The sequence below is a fragment of the Octopus bimaculoides genome, chromosome 3 (assembly GCF_001194135.2).
Source record: "Octopus bimaculoides isolate UCB-OBI-ISO-001 chromosome 3, ASM119413v2, whole genome shotgun sequence".
NCBI lineage: Eukaryota > Metazoa > Mollusca > Cephalopoda > Octopoda > Octopodidae > Octopus > Octopus bimaculoides.
This window is the reverse complement of record NC_068983.1, coordinates 135079865-135094901: the sequence shown is the minus strand read 5'-3', so window position 1 is coordinate 135094901 and position 15037 is coordinate 135079865. Positions and strand designations below refer to the sequence as shown.

At 33.8% G+C, this 15037-nt stretch overlaps 1 protein-coding gene across 1 annotated transcript in view; it reads left to right on the top strand.

Annotated features, from left to right (window-relative positions):
• The window catches only part of LOC106872007 (arginine kinase Oct f 2), a 21465-nt gene that overhangs the window by 5091 nt on the left and 1337 nt on the right, over positions 1-15037 (top strand). Inside the window, exons 2-4 of the mRNA XM_014918813.2 lie at positions 11762-12021; positions 12433-12581; positions 14261-14426. Of these exons, the coding sequence (XP_014774299.1) occupies positions 11762-12021; positions 12433-12581; positions 14261-14426 (575 nt within the window). The remainder of the gene's footprint in view (positions 1-11761; positions 12022-12432; positions 12582-14260; positions 14427-15037) is intronic.

The window sequence follows — 15037 nt, the reverse complement described above, 5'->3', positions numbered from 1 at the left end:
TACGAGAGTTCCGGACCCCAGTTATGAACTCATTTGCATACAGCCAATTAGAGCTCAACTATCAAACTAATTTATGAGCGCATAAAAGTGATGGGCAATAAGATAAGGTCATTTGGTTAACGAATGACCGTGCTTCTTTTCTCTTTTAATAATGCTTGTTGTTCTTGTTCTTGTTTCAACCATGGCTGCCTCTGCGTAGTTATTTGTGTTGTTTACTTGGTAAAACAGTAAGGGGAGAGCGTTGCTAGCACATCACCCTCTACCCACATTTTTCCCATCCACATCTTTACCATATGGAACTCTAACAAAATGCGATAATAGGCATAACTTGGTTATCGGTCGACCTACAACACCATTCTTCGTCTTAAGTTTACTTGGTAGAGTGTGTTAGTTAACTTCAAATTTACGCATCTTTAGTAAATTTATATCTATTACAAAGCAGAAAAAGTGTCTTTAGAATTTCGAAGAACAGCATTCCATCCAGAAAACTGTTAATCAGAAAGAATTTGTGAAAACTTAAGGTATATTTCCAAATATTTTGAACAATGAAAGGTCGGGTGAAGATATACTCAGTGGAATTGATAATCTATTGAGCAATAAATAATGGCTGACGTTGGATGATTAGATGGCTTGAACTCAGTTCCTTTCACTTCACCCCATAATTAAACAAGCGAAAGAAAATTAACCATAAATTGACGTTTTCCGAAACTGTTCAGAAACACATCATTAGGATCACGCAGTTTAGTATTATACCTGTAACTCTGAAAACTATTTTGATTCTTCTTTGGATAGAAAGTCTTAAAGCAAGGCAGTCCAATAATTCAGGATTGTTGTTTTTCTTTTATCATATCCACATATTAGTAGTTCCTGTTTGTTTTGATATAAGTGATTTGCTTACATTAAGTAATTTTTATATTTTGGTGTGAAGAAGATTGAAGGGTTTTCTAATACATCTCCTATGCAACATATATGGGTGTTTGCTGCGCAAATTGTTTAATTACCTTTCTTCGGCAAATGAGCTCAGGTTTATGTATAATGGCAATGACATTTTAAAGTTACTTCATAAACTGGGTTTATTGTTTGCTACCTCAGAAACTATTTAGACTAATACAATTCTTCCCAGTCATCCCTGCAACTTCAGTTGCAAACGAAAGCTTCTCAACCTTGGACATTCTTTAGTTTCACAATGGCTTGAGAACAGCTGTTTTCACCGGCTCGCATTTCTGTCGAGAAGTAAATATTTGTCAGTTGAGAAAGACAAGATATTGGTTTCACATTTTTTGACACAAAGGCAGTAATTTCAGGGGAGGGGTAAATCGATTACATAGACCAAAGTGCTTGAATGGTATTTATTTTATTGACCCCGAAAGGATGAAAGGCAAAGTCGACCTCGGCGGAATTTGAACTCAACGTAAAGACGGACGAAATACCGCGAAGCGTTTCGTCCGACGTGCTAACGATTTTGCCAACTCGCTGTCTTATTAAGCGACAAAATATTAATTAGAAGAATTAATGTTTAAACGAAAAGTTTTCACTTTTTAAGTAGAACATTCTTCCCATCACCCATCTTACTAGAGAAAAAGCTTCCAAATGTTTTTTTTATTATCGAAATGCATTAAAAATTAAAAACGAAAGAAATTTTGTCTTTTCTGTTAAACTCCCTCCAACCACACTAAATATTTATTTGTAGCTATTACAGCTCTCCTTATTTTTGTTAAATAAATGAGAATAAACTATAATGGATCAACTATGTAAAGTAACCAACATTTAAATTGTCAGCTGAAAATCATTTGTCAGGTGAGTTGTCATCTACACCACACCTGAGTCAATCCCCTTGGGTACTTTGTTTAGGAAAATTTTTACAAATGTAGGCATATCGACATGCTGATCATTGTGCACTGATCAGTTGTCGAGTTAAGTGTGCACGCATGCATATTATTTCTTTTAAATGTAGTTAGATCAGATTGGAGTAAGATTAGTAAACTGCTTAGATTTTTTCCATGGAATACAGACAGACAGGACTCTAGACTGTATGCATATTAAAAAAAAAAAATGTACTGACTATGATTTTACATTAATGAACACGAATCGCCACTGATAGATTTCGGACACACATACACGCACACACATATTTAATGTATGTGTTAGTACACATACGCGCGCACGCACCCACACCCACACATACACGCTTAAGATAAACTCTAGGAACATACTGGAGTATGTAAAGATAACAAACCCTACTACTACCAACATATACCCTTTCATGTCACCCAGTGAGGTTGTATACATTATTCGGGCAGCGCTAATGGTAAGTAGTAGTGACGGTTGTAGTAGTACTATTGGTAGTGGTTGTAATAGTTTGGGTGGTAGTGTTTGACGGCGGTTGTGGTGGCGTTGATGATACTTACTAGAAGTGGTAGTATTTAAAGTGGTGGCGATGATTTTCATTATCGTAGTAGTAGTTGTGGTGGTGACTGTAGTAGCGGTAGAGGTTGTAGTAGAAAAGTAGTGATGTGTCTTGTAATAAATGGTACTGGTAGTGGTGGTAGTAGTAGTGTTGTCTTGCGATCAAGACCACTACCGCGCACACACATTTCGGTAATGTCAAATTATGAGGCAAACAGCAGCCTCCTTCACTCCCAGTTTTGTTGTTTACGATCGAAGGCTTTCCAGTAGTGACTATCCCCCTTTGTTTTTTCTGTTTTTGTTTGTTTTTCTTAATTTCTTTTTTCTGTATCATCGACTGCTTTGCTCAGTGTACTAGGGGTGGTGGCCGTGGTATTACTACTACTACTACTACTGGAGTATGTAAAGTTAGATTCTCCATCCCATCCCCCGACCAACTAGGAGTTTATCATTTTTAAAGGCTACTCACACGTGCATATATCAATGTGTGTGTGTGTGCGTATATACCCTTACACATATATTTATGAGTATATGCCCGCGCACACACATACACAAACTATGTAAGCCAACTGTATATATATATATGGCTTGTACATGTGTAGGGAATGTAATTAATCTGGCTAAAAAGTCGTTTGACCTTCACAAGCCTCGTCCCGCTCAGCTGTGAACTGAAATCTCATTTCTTTCGTCTTGTATTCTTTTTAAAAACATTTTGGTGTCGGTCAAATAATGATGTGTCGATGACATTGACAAAACCAATTCTGCCCACAGAACTAATTCCAAAAATCGATATTTGGCATGCGTATTAATGTATGTAATTTGATTATGTAAGGTACTTCGATAAACTGTCAGTTACATGCTAACAACACAACTGGACAAGGACGCACATACATACATATGAACCTGCTTGTGAATGTGTATTTGTCTTATATGCGTGTGCTTCTTCCTGTTTTCTTTGCTAGTTGTATATTACGGAAAAAATAAGATATCACACCAGGCGCGCGCGCGCGCACACACACACACACACACGTTCACATATACATACACACAGGTATATGCATTGGCAAACTTTTATTTACAAAGAAAAAGTACTCAGTTCATATAGTAATGAGTCTATATTTTATTAGAAGCCGAAACCTCTTAAATTATGACTGTTTTGCGTTGCTAATTAATCGAAGGAGTCTAGAGAAGCAGCGTGACAACATATAAGCAAACATATTCCTAAACATATAAGAATATATGGTAAAACAAGATTTGATTGATTGCCGACAAACAAATAAAAAATTATTTACACAATCGTTATATGCATAATATTTATTTAGTCATCTATCCCAATGCAAAAAACACGTGACATATTCCTGTCTTTCAGTATCATTTGTGTAAAACACATAAAATCAAGAAACATGGCTCATTAATAAAGTTTCTGCTTTTAATGCTAAATGCTTTTTGTTTTCTTGTATGACAATTTTTCAGGGTATAGCAACTCTCTCTCTCTCTCTCTCTCTCTCTCTCTCTCTCTCTCTCTCTCTCCTTAATAAATTATTTTAGCCAATTGGTAGTTTGAAATTATCCTGTTGACAATTCCAAAAACCAGTTACGCTTGTCTGAGTGACAAGTGACACCTTCTAGTGCAGTTAATATAGGTGGGGTACATGTTTTTCAATGGAACTAGTGGTTTTATCTTCCTGATATATTTAGACAGGGATGTGGTAAGAAGTCTTTCTAAGAGTCAGAATGTATACAAATATTGCAAGAGTCTTTTTCAAAGGAATTTTCAGTAAAACCTATTAGAGCTTTTTGGTTCTGTTATTTGTATTAAAAAAAAATCTTAGCTTGATAGACACATACTTCTAAGAGAGCAGATATCGAGGCTATTGTGTGTGCATACATACATACATACATACATACATACATACATACATACATACATACATACATACATACATACATACATGTAATATGGTTTAACTGGTCGAAACTTCGAAGGCACTATAATATTCTTGTTTAAGAACGCACAGACACACACACACATGTATGTATCATAAAATGTTTTGTGTAGTCCTTCCGTACCGCTTTACAGAAAGTGAAAGTAAACAAGGGAAATGTATAAGATATAGGTGATATAAAGCACAGAGCTGAGCGAGACAGGAAAAAAAAAAAAAACAAACAAAAATAAATCAAGAGATGTATTAAAGAAGATGCTTATTCTGTTAAACAACAGCATTAAATATAATTTTAAGATACTGCAAATGGAGAGAAAATAAATGGAATGCGAGAATGGAAAGGGAAAGACTATAAAAGCTACTTACATATAAGTACTATATATAATATATACATACATATATAGCTATACACACACACACATGTATAGATACGTGTGTGTGTTATGTGTATACATATGTGCTTGTATAGATAGATGAATAGAGAGATCCAAATACTATTTAATTTCAATGTGTGTCTGTGTGTGTGTGTGTGTGTGTGTGTGTGTGTGCATACACAAGCATAGTTTTCAAATACATACCTGTTTAAAGTATGTGTATCTGTATTTAGAATGCAAATATATCGTATGTAATGTATGCATATATTTATATTTATTGTATGCGAATATATATTTTTATGTATTATACATACACAAACACACATTTAAATGTAAATATGCAATAAAAATGCAATCATTTCTATACACAATATCTACTTAGATATAATTATTGTTAACCCTATATTTTCAATTAAATGCGTAAATCTGAAAACTGAAATGCTTTGGCATATACATGTATGGAAATAGATATACATGGATATACATATATGGGTATCTGTAAATATATATAGTTCAGTAGTTTGCCTCTGTGTGTGTATGTGAGTGTGTGTGTGTGTGTGTGTTATATATAAATCTCATACACACACATAACTTCGCAGGTAAAATGTTAGATGCAAACTGCCTGGGAGGGGGTGATCTTTTCTAGTATTAAGAACCCACTCCCTTTAATACCAGTTCATTTAGTGTCGTTAGTGGACTCCACTTCATATTACAAGCATTCGAACCAGGTTTTTTTTTTTATCTGCAAATAACTTTTTTCTTAATTTTTCATTAGTTTATAGGGGGAAACCTGAAAAAGGTCATTGGTGCTGCCCTTCATCCTTTAACTTAACCAGTAAATACATACGTAGACGTATGTGGGTGTGCACAGAGAATATATACATATAATATAATATAATTAAATATAATATATATAGACATATACACACAGAGCGTTGCTAAAAATCAAACTACACAAGACGTTGAAATCGTATCTACCGTTTCCCAAACGAAGCATTGATAGAACGTGCATGATGTGTGCATGACACAAGAATCAACCAATCACAGTGAAGCCCAGTTAATGGGGTATAAAAGCCTGGCTTTGTTGAGTGCAGTCCACTGTCGCACCTTCTTACAGTTAGTCAAATCTATCTGTAGCTATCGGTTGTCCAGATACAACCACTTTCTGCCTTACACAGCTGCTTTTTTTTGCTCACAATCTAAGAATATGTCTGACCTTAAAGAATTGTGGGAGACTTTGAAAAAGGCTGATAGTAAATCTCTTTTGAAAAAACATTTAACACCAGCCAGGTATGAAAAACTGAAGAACAAGAAAACTAAATTCGGAGGCACTTTGGCAGATTGTATTCGTTCTGGTAAGCTAAGAAAATGTTTAATAAATTGATATTATATCATTTTTTTTCACATGCATTTAAGGTGTCTAAAATTTATTAATGGGTTCTGAGAAGTTGTGATAGTTATTCTTTTACAATTGTCATTTTATATTTATCATTTAAATAAAATATAATTGAAATATTAAAAGGATATGCCTTCTTTCATAAGAAATATAGGTAATTTTACTATTGCACCCGTTTTAAATAGCTTATTTAAATCATACGCTAATATAGCATCCAATCTACACACACACATATTGAATGCTGTAAAAGTGTGATTTAAATAATGACAGCTGCATTTGAATACTCATATACACACATACATGTACATATATACCAAATTTGACGTTTACCGCTGACCCTCAATAGATAATATACTCACTGTTTTGTGAAATAAAACTTAGCTAACAGGAATTTCAATATTGCTGATTGTCACTACTAAATATTATATTATTTCGACTTTTTTTTTTCTCGTATAAAATTTAATTATTTTGTTCATCAATGTGTTACTATAACATAGAAGAAATGAATCTTTCCGTTATTTCATTGTGAAACTATTTAGTGTCAGTTTCAACTATCAACGCTGTTCTTTAGTAGTCTGGGTGGTCGGCTAACAAGAGAGAAATCCTGTTATCATGACACTAACGGTAGTCATTAATCTGTGTACTTTCCTCACTAACAATATTTATCAACTGACTTACACTCAAATCTATCAGTAATGTGAATGCATTTTAAAATCGATCCAAAATCTCTGCTTTCTTTCTTCAATAGCATTCCTCTCTCATTTTCCATTCATTCTGCTATTAAAGGTTCTTGAACGCTGATAAATAGTTGAAATATTTCTCTCTCATCAATAAATCTAAACAATAGCTGCTAGTTTCCTGCTTCTATCTCCTCTCTTTCGACTAGCACCCTTTTTCTCTCATCTCCTTCACCTGAATTTGCCTCTGTTAAAACTGCTATTTTAATTCATTCTCTGTCAGCCTGAAAGATGATAATGACCTTAATTTTCAATCTGTCAGTCAACATGGCTATGATTTTTATCTTACTTCGACAGATTTATTTGCCATTCTCGTATTCTTTTTCTTTAGAATATTCTTTGCCCATTGTTTATTTATAATATTATCCGACACCTCTGGAAAATAAAAATCGTTATTATAAAAAAAAATTTTAAAAAAAGAGCAGCGGAATCGGTAATTTACGACGGTTCTTTGTTTTGAGTTCAATTCCTACTCGCCAATATTTTTCTCACCAGGGTCGATAAAATTTCAGTCTACTATTGGGTCGATGATATCAACTTGCCCCTCATCTCAAAACTGCTCTCTTTGTTCCTCTGTCAAAAAATAATTTATTAATATTGTTAAATCCCTTCAAGGTCAACTTAGCTTTTCGTCTGTATGGGGTCGATAACTTAGTACTAAGGTCGATTTAATCGACTAATCACCCGGAATTGGTGGCCTTACCCCTCATCAGAACTAATTTTTATTATAACTAAATCCCCGTGTAACGAAACTGATTTCACATTTAATGACCATTTTTCCCTATTTCGAAATTATTGATTAAAAAAAAAAAAATTCGACTGAAACCTTATGGGCCTCGTATACCTATTTATCTTGTATTTTTGTTGTGGGATTTACGTTCAGCGAATATATACTGCCAAACGGATAACTTTAATCTATAACCGCTTTATTGCTCATTAGTGTCCTTTTAAAATTGCCATTTCATGTATGTTAGTAGATAGTATATGACACATTCAAGTTGCATGGAGCGTTAAGCTGGCAGTTGAAAAGAGAAATAGCTCTATCATGGAAGAAGAAGTGTGGAGGTTGTGACTGTCGTTCTTTTCCTCATGACATTAGTTGTTTAACACTAGGTCAGCCTTGATCAATTAAACCTTTGATCAAATGCATTCCACTTACGAACATCCCATTACCTTTCCAGTATGCAGGGAACTGGGGGTCATATCCATTGTGTCCTTTTCTTACATGATGGAGTGAGATTTGAGGTAAATTTGGCTGCTATTTTTAGCTCACGTAGACTCCACACAGCGGCTATCTCGGGGTGAATGAATAACAATGAAGCGAAATGGCGTCCAAGCAGAATTGAAACCAGATCATTGGCTAGGCTCATGTTTTACCCATCTTATTTTTAGGTAATATTTTGGACAATTAAAAAAAAATAATCTGGGTGTATTTCTCAGAAAGGTTTTAAGGTTTCCTAATCGGGATTTCAAACTGATTTATTAACGGACCTTAAAATCAAATATCAATTTAAAAGAAATACGTTTAAAATATATTTGTTTTGTCGAAAGTTATGTCCTATACTAAAATAGGACATCACTTTCACTTTTGTTGTCACAGTCGAGTGATTAAGTGATGTCTGAGAAGTAATCGCCTTTAGTTCTTTATACATACATTTCAGTGACCCATTGTTCAAAGTTTCAAATTTATCCTGTAAATGACGTAAAATTAGCTTCCATTCTTTTGAATCCTACAAACCGATGTTTTTGACACAATTGAAAAAAACAATTCCTTTTTGCTCTCTGAATACATATTAAATCAACGTGACCTAGATAATTTGGTGGAAACAAGACGAGTAAACTCTTGTTTGGTAAGAGTGAAATTTCCATGTTTTGACACCATATTTACTTCTGATGAAACTCCATCTCTCCTGGTTTGTGTAATGTGTTTGTCAGTTTTTTTCTCTCCAGGAACCAAACGTTATCGATGTATGTCTTAATGTTGAGACAATCTGACAAGATTAAATGTATTTACTATGTGCATGAGAAAAGAAAAAAATAAATCGCTACCATAATGTATAGGCGCAGGAGTGGCTGTGTGGTAAGTAGCTTGCTTACCAACCACATGGTTCCGGGTTCAATCCCACTGCGTTGCGCCTTGGGCAAGTGTCTTCTACTATAGCCTCGGGCCGACCAAAGAATTCTGAGTGGATTTGGTAGACGGAAACTGAAAGAAGCCCGTCATATATGTGTATGTGTGTGTGTATATGTTTGTGTGTCTGTGTTTACGTCCCCGTAACTTAGCGGTTCGGCAAGAGACTAATAGAATAAGCACCAGGCTTACAAAGAATAAGTCCAGGGATAGATTTGTTCGACTAAAGGCGGTGCTCCAGCATGGCCGCAGTCAAATACCTGAAACAAGTAAAAGAGTATAATGTATTTATTTTAATGGGTTTTAAACTGACATTATGGCAGCACAACTTATTTAACGAATAGCATTATACTTAAGTGAAACATTCGTTGTATTCAATATCTTAAAACATTTGTGTGTGTGTCCGTCCTGGTAACTTTTTTCATGGGTTTATTTAAGTGGTCCCATTAATTTGACTTTTCACTGCAACATACATAGTGATATAAGTTAGGAATATCATATTTGTATACTTTCGTTTTTGTAATGGTGATTCATTGTCGACAGAACATTAATTCTGCTTTTGAGGTGTAGGTCAGGTGTAAAACTTGCCTGTAACTAAAGTGAAAGTGCTTAAGACAGTCCCAACGTGACTTCGTTGTCTCTTTGCAATTAACGTTCGGACTGTACTCGGTTGTCAAATATTGTATAATCAGGTCTTTAAAAAATTAGTTTTGTTTTTCCTTTTATTGTTTCCTAGTTATTAGTTCGTAGTGCCAATTTTTCGTTTGTAGCCATTTTAATATGAGTGTAAACTTGATTGTTCACTTTCCTTTTAACTTTTCAACCTTGATGTGTTACCTAACCTCAGGTCAGGCCTGATCGAACAGTTAACCAGCAGCGTTCCATCTGTAACCATGCCGTCAATTTCTTTTTCAAAGTATACTTTACTATTTGTTTTTAAGACGTCAGAGATGTCGACCGATCTCATTGAGGCTCTGTCGTTGATTTAAGTTTTGTAAAAAAAATTGAGTACCTGAATAAAACAATAGGTTATTCAATAATGTAAAAAATTAACATTTTACTCTATATATCTGGAAAATATGAAAGACTGATTCAATTTTTTAAAATTAATTACAACTGCAAATTTTGTACATAAACGAAAATTGGATTGAAGACTACAGGCATTGATAGTTTGGCTGAAAGAAACTAATATTTTTATTATTGAGGACATTACTTTCATTGTCTTTGCATAGGTTTTCTGCAATAAAGGCAATTTATTATTTAATTTTCTTTTAACTTCCTCCTTAGTGAAATTTGCCTTTTTATACCTTTATTGTCAGACAAATTATGTACCAAAACGTTCAAGTCGATTCGCATATACATCTTTTTAAACAAACCAATTAGTTTTAAAATGCAGAATAGTGGACGAAACATTGTCCATTTCAAACATCGTAGGATTTTCTCGTTTTATTATCTGCGGATAATCTGGCAAGTAAAGCCAAACATGTCGAATGCCCAGAGGATAAATGATTTAAATAGGGAAAATTGGGTGGGCTTTCAGTTGATCACAAAGTGAAGCATCAAGTAAAAGAGCGTGCCTTTTTGCTGTATCCTGGACTGACCGGTGAGTGGATTTGATAGACGGAAGCAGTAGAAACTTTGAATGTGCTTCACTTTCACTTTATGATCTTCAAACGAATGATCGCCAACAATTGAATCGAAATAACTGCTCTTCCTCACATTTTCCAAACGATTTGTCTTTACCAGCTTTCTTGGTCTTTAGACTTTGTGATGGATAGTGGAAATATAAAGCTATGGTTGAATTCTAGGTTAGTATTTTATGGTTGGAAGAATTGAAGTGAATTAACTACAGAAGTGGGGATGCAATATGTTGAACATTTAATAGATATTAAAGAGTGTTTTGGAGAAGTAATGTAAATTAATAATCATCCAGGAATTTTTGTTTACAATGTGTAGAATCCCGAGTAAACAGCCAAACAATGGAGTCAATTTCCTGATTGTGTAACTTAGACCTTGTTTTTAATTTGTAACTATTTCGTCACTGACTTCTTGGGAACGGCATAAATTTCATAATCTCATTTGGCTATATAGTTAACTCGATGAAATACGGAAACCAGAATATACTATGAATGTTAGATATTTTCTATTCTAGTGACTGTACCAGATTATTCTGGAATAAGCGACGACGTGATGACCAGTATAGTGTTGAAATGACTGCGCACGAGTGGTTTTTAGCGAAAGCACAACAATCAAAATTAGTCTTAAATGTTTTTGAAAAATTCAAGCCGTAAAAGTACAGTTTTTTTTGTTTTTGTTTTTTTTTGTAATTAGTTTGATTTTCTTATCATAGCTCGTATAATTTCGAGCCTTTTATTTTATTTTTTCCATCTGGTTTCTGTTTACGTTACGGTGGAATGAAGAATCTCCTCTTATCTATTAAAATATTTATGGGCTGTTTGTATTGCCAATTTTGTTATAGAAATATTTTCCTGTTGATATTACCAGTGTCTCCTTGAATAGCGATGTCATGAGATGCAAAATCGTTTATCTTTGCTTGAATTAGGTAATTTTTCTAGTATTGTATTGAACGTTCATATTTCTTGCAGATTTACTTTCGAATTGAGACTAAGAATTTGAAGTTTGCTATATAAATTGCCAATCTTATTTATCATACAGTTTTGCACTAGGTATTCAAATTCATGCTTGACCAAACTTTTACCGTATAAATTCTTTTTCCGTATAAATTCTTGACCATATTTTCCTTAATTTTCTAGGTTGCAAAAACCCTGACAGCGGTGTAGGTATCTACGCTAGCGATCCCGATGCATACACTGTATTTGCTGAAGTCCTTGATGCCGTTATCATGGACTACCATAAAATTGATAAAGTCTCCCACCCAGTTCCAGACTTTGGTGATGTCAATAACTTGAACATCGGTGATCTTGATCCATCTGGTAACTTGATTGTATCTACACGTGTCCGCGTAGGCAGGAGCCACGACAGTTTTGGCTTCCCACCAGTTCTTAAGAAAGAGGTATATTGCTTTACACTTATCTAAAATAGAGCGTTTTTATCTTGGTAGCTAATATTTAGTAATTTGAGGGTATTCAAACTTTTAATGAAAGAGTGTAATGTTTATGACTTTTTTGCCATGTTAAGATGCATATATAATAAAGCTTGCTTTATTAAAAATATTTTCTTGAGTTGCACTTAGATTGTGTTTGTAATTAAGAAAAATTTGTCTTCTAAAATTGTACAAATTCAAGATTGGGATTAGATAATTTTCATTTAGGAACTGAATATTAACCAAATGTCTAGATGAACTGTTCACTTCATCAGTGCTTATCTTGTAAAAAGTACATTTATTAATATTTTAAAGTTGTTTATTGTAAATCTCTTTTAAATCCTTGTAATTTTATTATTTAAATGATTTTATTTTCAATAGGACCGTGTTAAAATGGAACAAGTGTCCGTTGAGGCTTTGAAATCCCTTGACGGTGAATTGGCTGGTAGCTATTACCCCCTCAGCAACATGACTCCTGAAGTTCAGAAGCAACTGACTGACGATCATTTCCTCTTTAACGATTCTGACAGGTTAGTTAAAGTTGTGATTGCTCTATTCTGTTGGGGATTTCATCATTTTAAAAATTCTACTTAAATTGTGTCATAATTACTGCTGACTCAATAATTTAGAGGGAAAAGTTAAAATATTTTTGGTCTGCTGATATTGAAGAAATTATTCACTTTGCTGTTTTCATATTGCAATTTGTAAATAATAGTGTTGCAGATCACAGGTTGATAATTAGTTGATTACTGGTACAGTTTCTTACACCAAGTGACAATGGAGTCTGTGTGGAACAAACATCTCATCAGACCTCATTGGTGAAGGATATAAACATTAGCAAAGAAAGCAGAATACTAGTCATGGATATTCTGCTTTCTTTGCTGAGATAAACAATATACACTGTGTGTGTGTGTGTGTGTTTGGCTGACTTCCATACAGTTTCTAAACTTTCTCTTGAAATGTATTGGTCACCTTTAAAGCTTTGACAGAAGACACTCAAATTATTATGCAACTGGTAGAACCCCAAACCTTGTGATTGCAAAGTGAACTTCTTCTTAACCACACAATTATACATTGCATCCTTTTGATGGAAAAGGAACTCTATAATGTCTTTTAAATACAAAAAGACAAAGTGTATACATTTGTCTATATGTAGTATTAGCTCAAATCATCATTTCCATGCCAGCATGTGTACAGACAGATGTAAACACTGTCTTTTGATATATTTTGCAGGGTAGCATTGAAACAAATTGACTGATGCACCAGTAATTTATTCATCAAACTAGATAATACATAATGTGCAAATTAGTCTGATTTGCTTTACCCCTTAATAATAATGGGCTTGTAGGCAGTTTTCAGTGAACAGTTGAAGAGGGGGCTCAGTCATTGAAATCCAAATTGGATTGAAACTACTCTGATTAATCCCTCAATGTTTGTACACCAAGATATTTAGATAGTGTTTACATCTGTCTATACATTTCATATTGTCAAAAACTCTAGATATATTCTAAGGTACAGTGTAGCGTAATTGGAAGGAGATACATAAAACTCCCTGCCCTTCAGCATAAAATAACTTCTAATAGCATTTAATTTCTAATGAATATTCTGATATTCATTGCAAGAAAGGATGGTCCTCATCGTTAGCAAATGAAATATTTATGAGCTAATTACTTTTAATATGACTGAGAGATGAATGTGTTATCAGACTATTTAAAATGGTGGATGAATATGTGTTTTAGTGTACAAATAAAATGTCTGATAAAGGAGCTATGGCTTGTGTCCTTGTTTTAGTTTTTTCAAATTCTGGGTGAGATTGAGTAAAAATCACACAGAGAAAAGAACACAGTGGGATGTACTGTAAGGGAGGAAAACAAAAACCCAGTATGTTAATAATATTAAGTTCATAAGTACAAGCATTTGAGGGGCAAAGATTGCACAATTATCTTTTGGAAATAATTTTTTTTCTTTCTAAAAGTGAAATAAGTAGATGAATGTATGTATGTTTTTAAATGTATTTACTTCAATTTTTTGTTTGTTTAATCAAAGCTGTACATGGTTTTGATAAAACATTTTGTTTCTGTTGGACAAGAATTGTGAATATCAAGAAACCTACATTGCTGCTTTGAATTCTTTTATTCTTCTTGCTTGTAATCTAGGCATGTACAACCACCTTATATACCATTGCAACTGATCCATTATTACATTTCAGATTCTTGAAGGCAGCTAGTGGTTATGATGACTGGCCTGTTGGCAGAGGCATCTACTTCAGTGCCAATAAGACTTTTCTGTGCTGGGTCAATGAGGAAGATCATCTTAGGTTGATTTCCATGCAGAAGGGTGGTAACTTGGGTGAAGTCTACAAGAGGTTGGTCAATGTAAGTATCTGAATTAGAATTCTCCACTTTCTATACATATAAAAATTTTCTTTGCTTTTGATTTCCACAAGATGAAACTGTTAACAGGAAAGATTGACTGCTTTGGATTAGGGGATATTTTTTAAACTTGCATTGGTTGTTGAGCAAAGTTTAATGGTAGATTCAATTTTGGTCAGAGTTGGATGTACTAGATGTTTATATATTAGTTACCAGTAATTTTATTATCGGTCATCTTTATCATGCTCATATCATTTATAAGGACTACATTTGATGGGTGATAGTCTTAGTTACACCAAACCTGAAAAAGCTTATTCATAGCTGAAATGCATCTGTTCATATGACTAATTGTAGAGTAAACATTTAGTGCTCTCAATGTTTAAAAATTACCCTATCCAATTAAAACTTCAGTTTGTTTGTATGGATTCATTTTACAAATTCTAAACTATTATCTAAAGCTGATATCTCTTGGTTCCATTAGCTTCTGATTCTCTTCATCCCATTTCTAGTAACACTTCCACTTGGACTACACTGTTTATGAAGACTTTGTTCCTCTTTCATACTTTCCACTTCAAGCTTGCTGCTTATATAGTTTTTTTTTTTTTTTTTTTTTT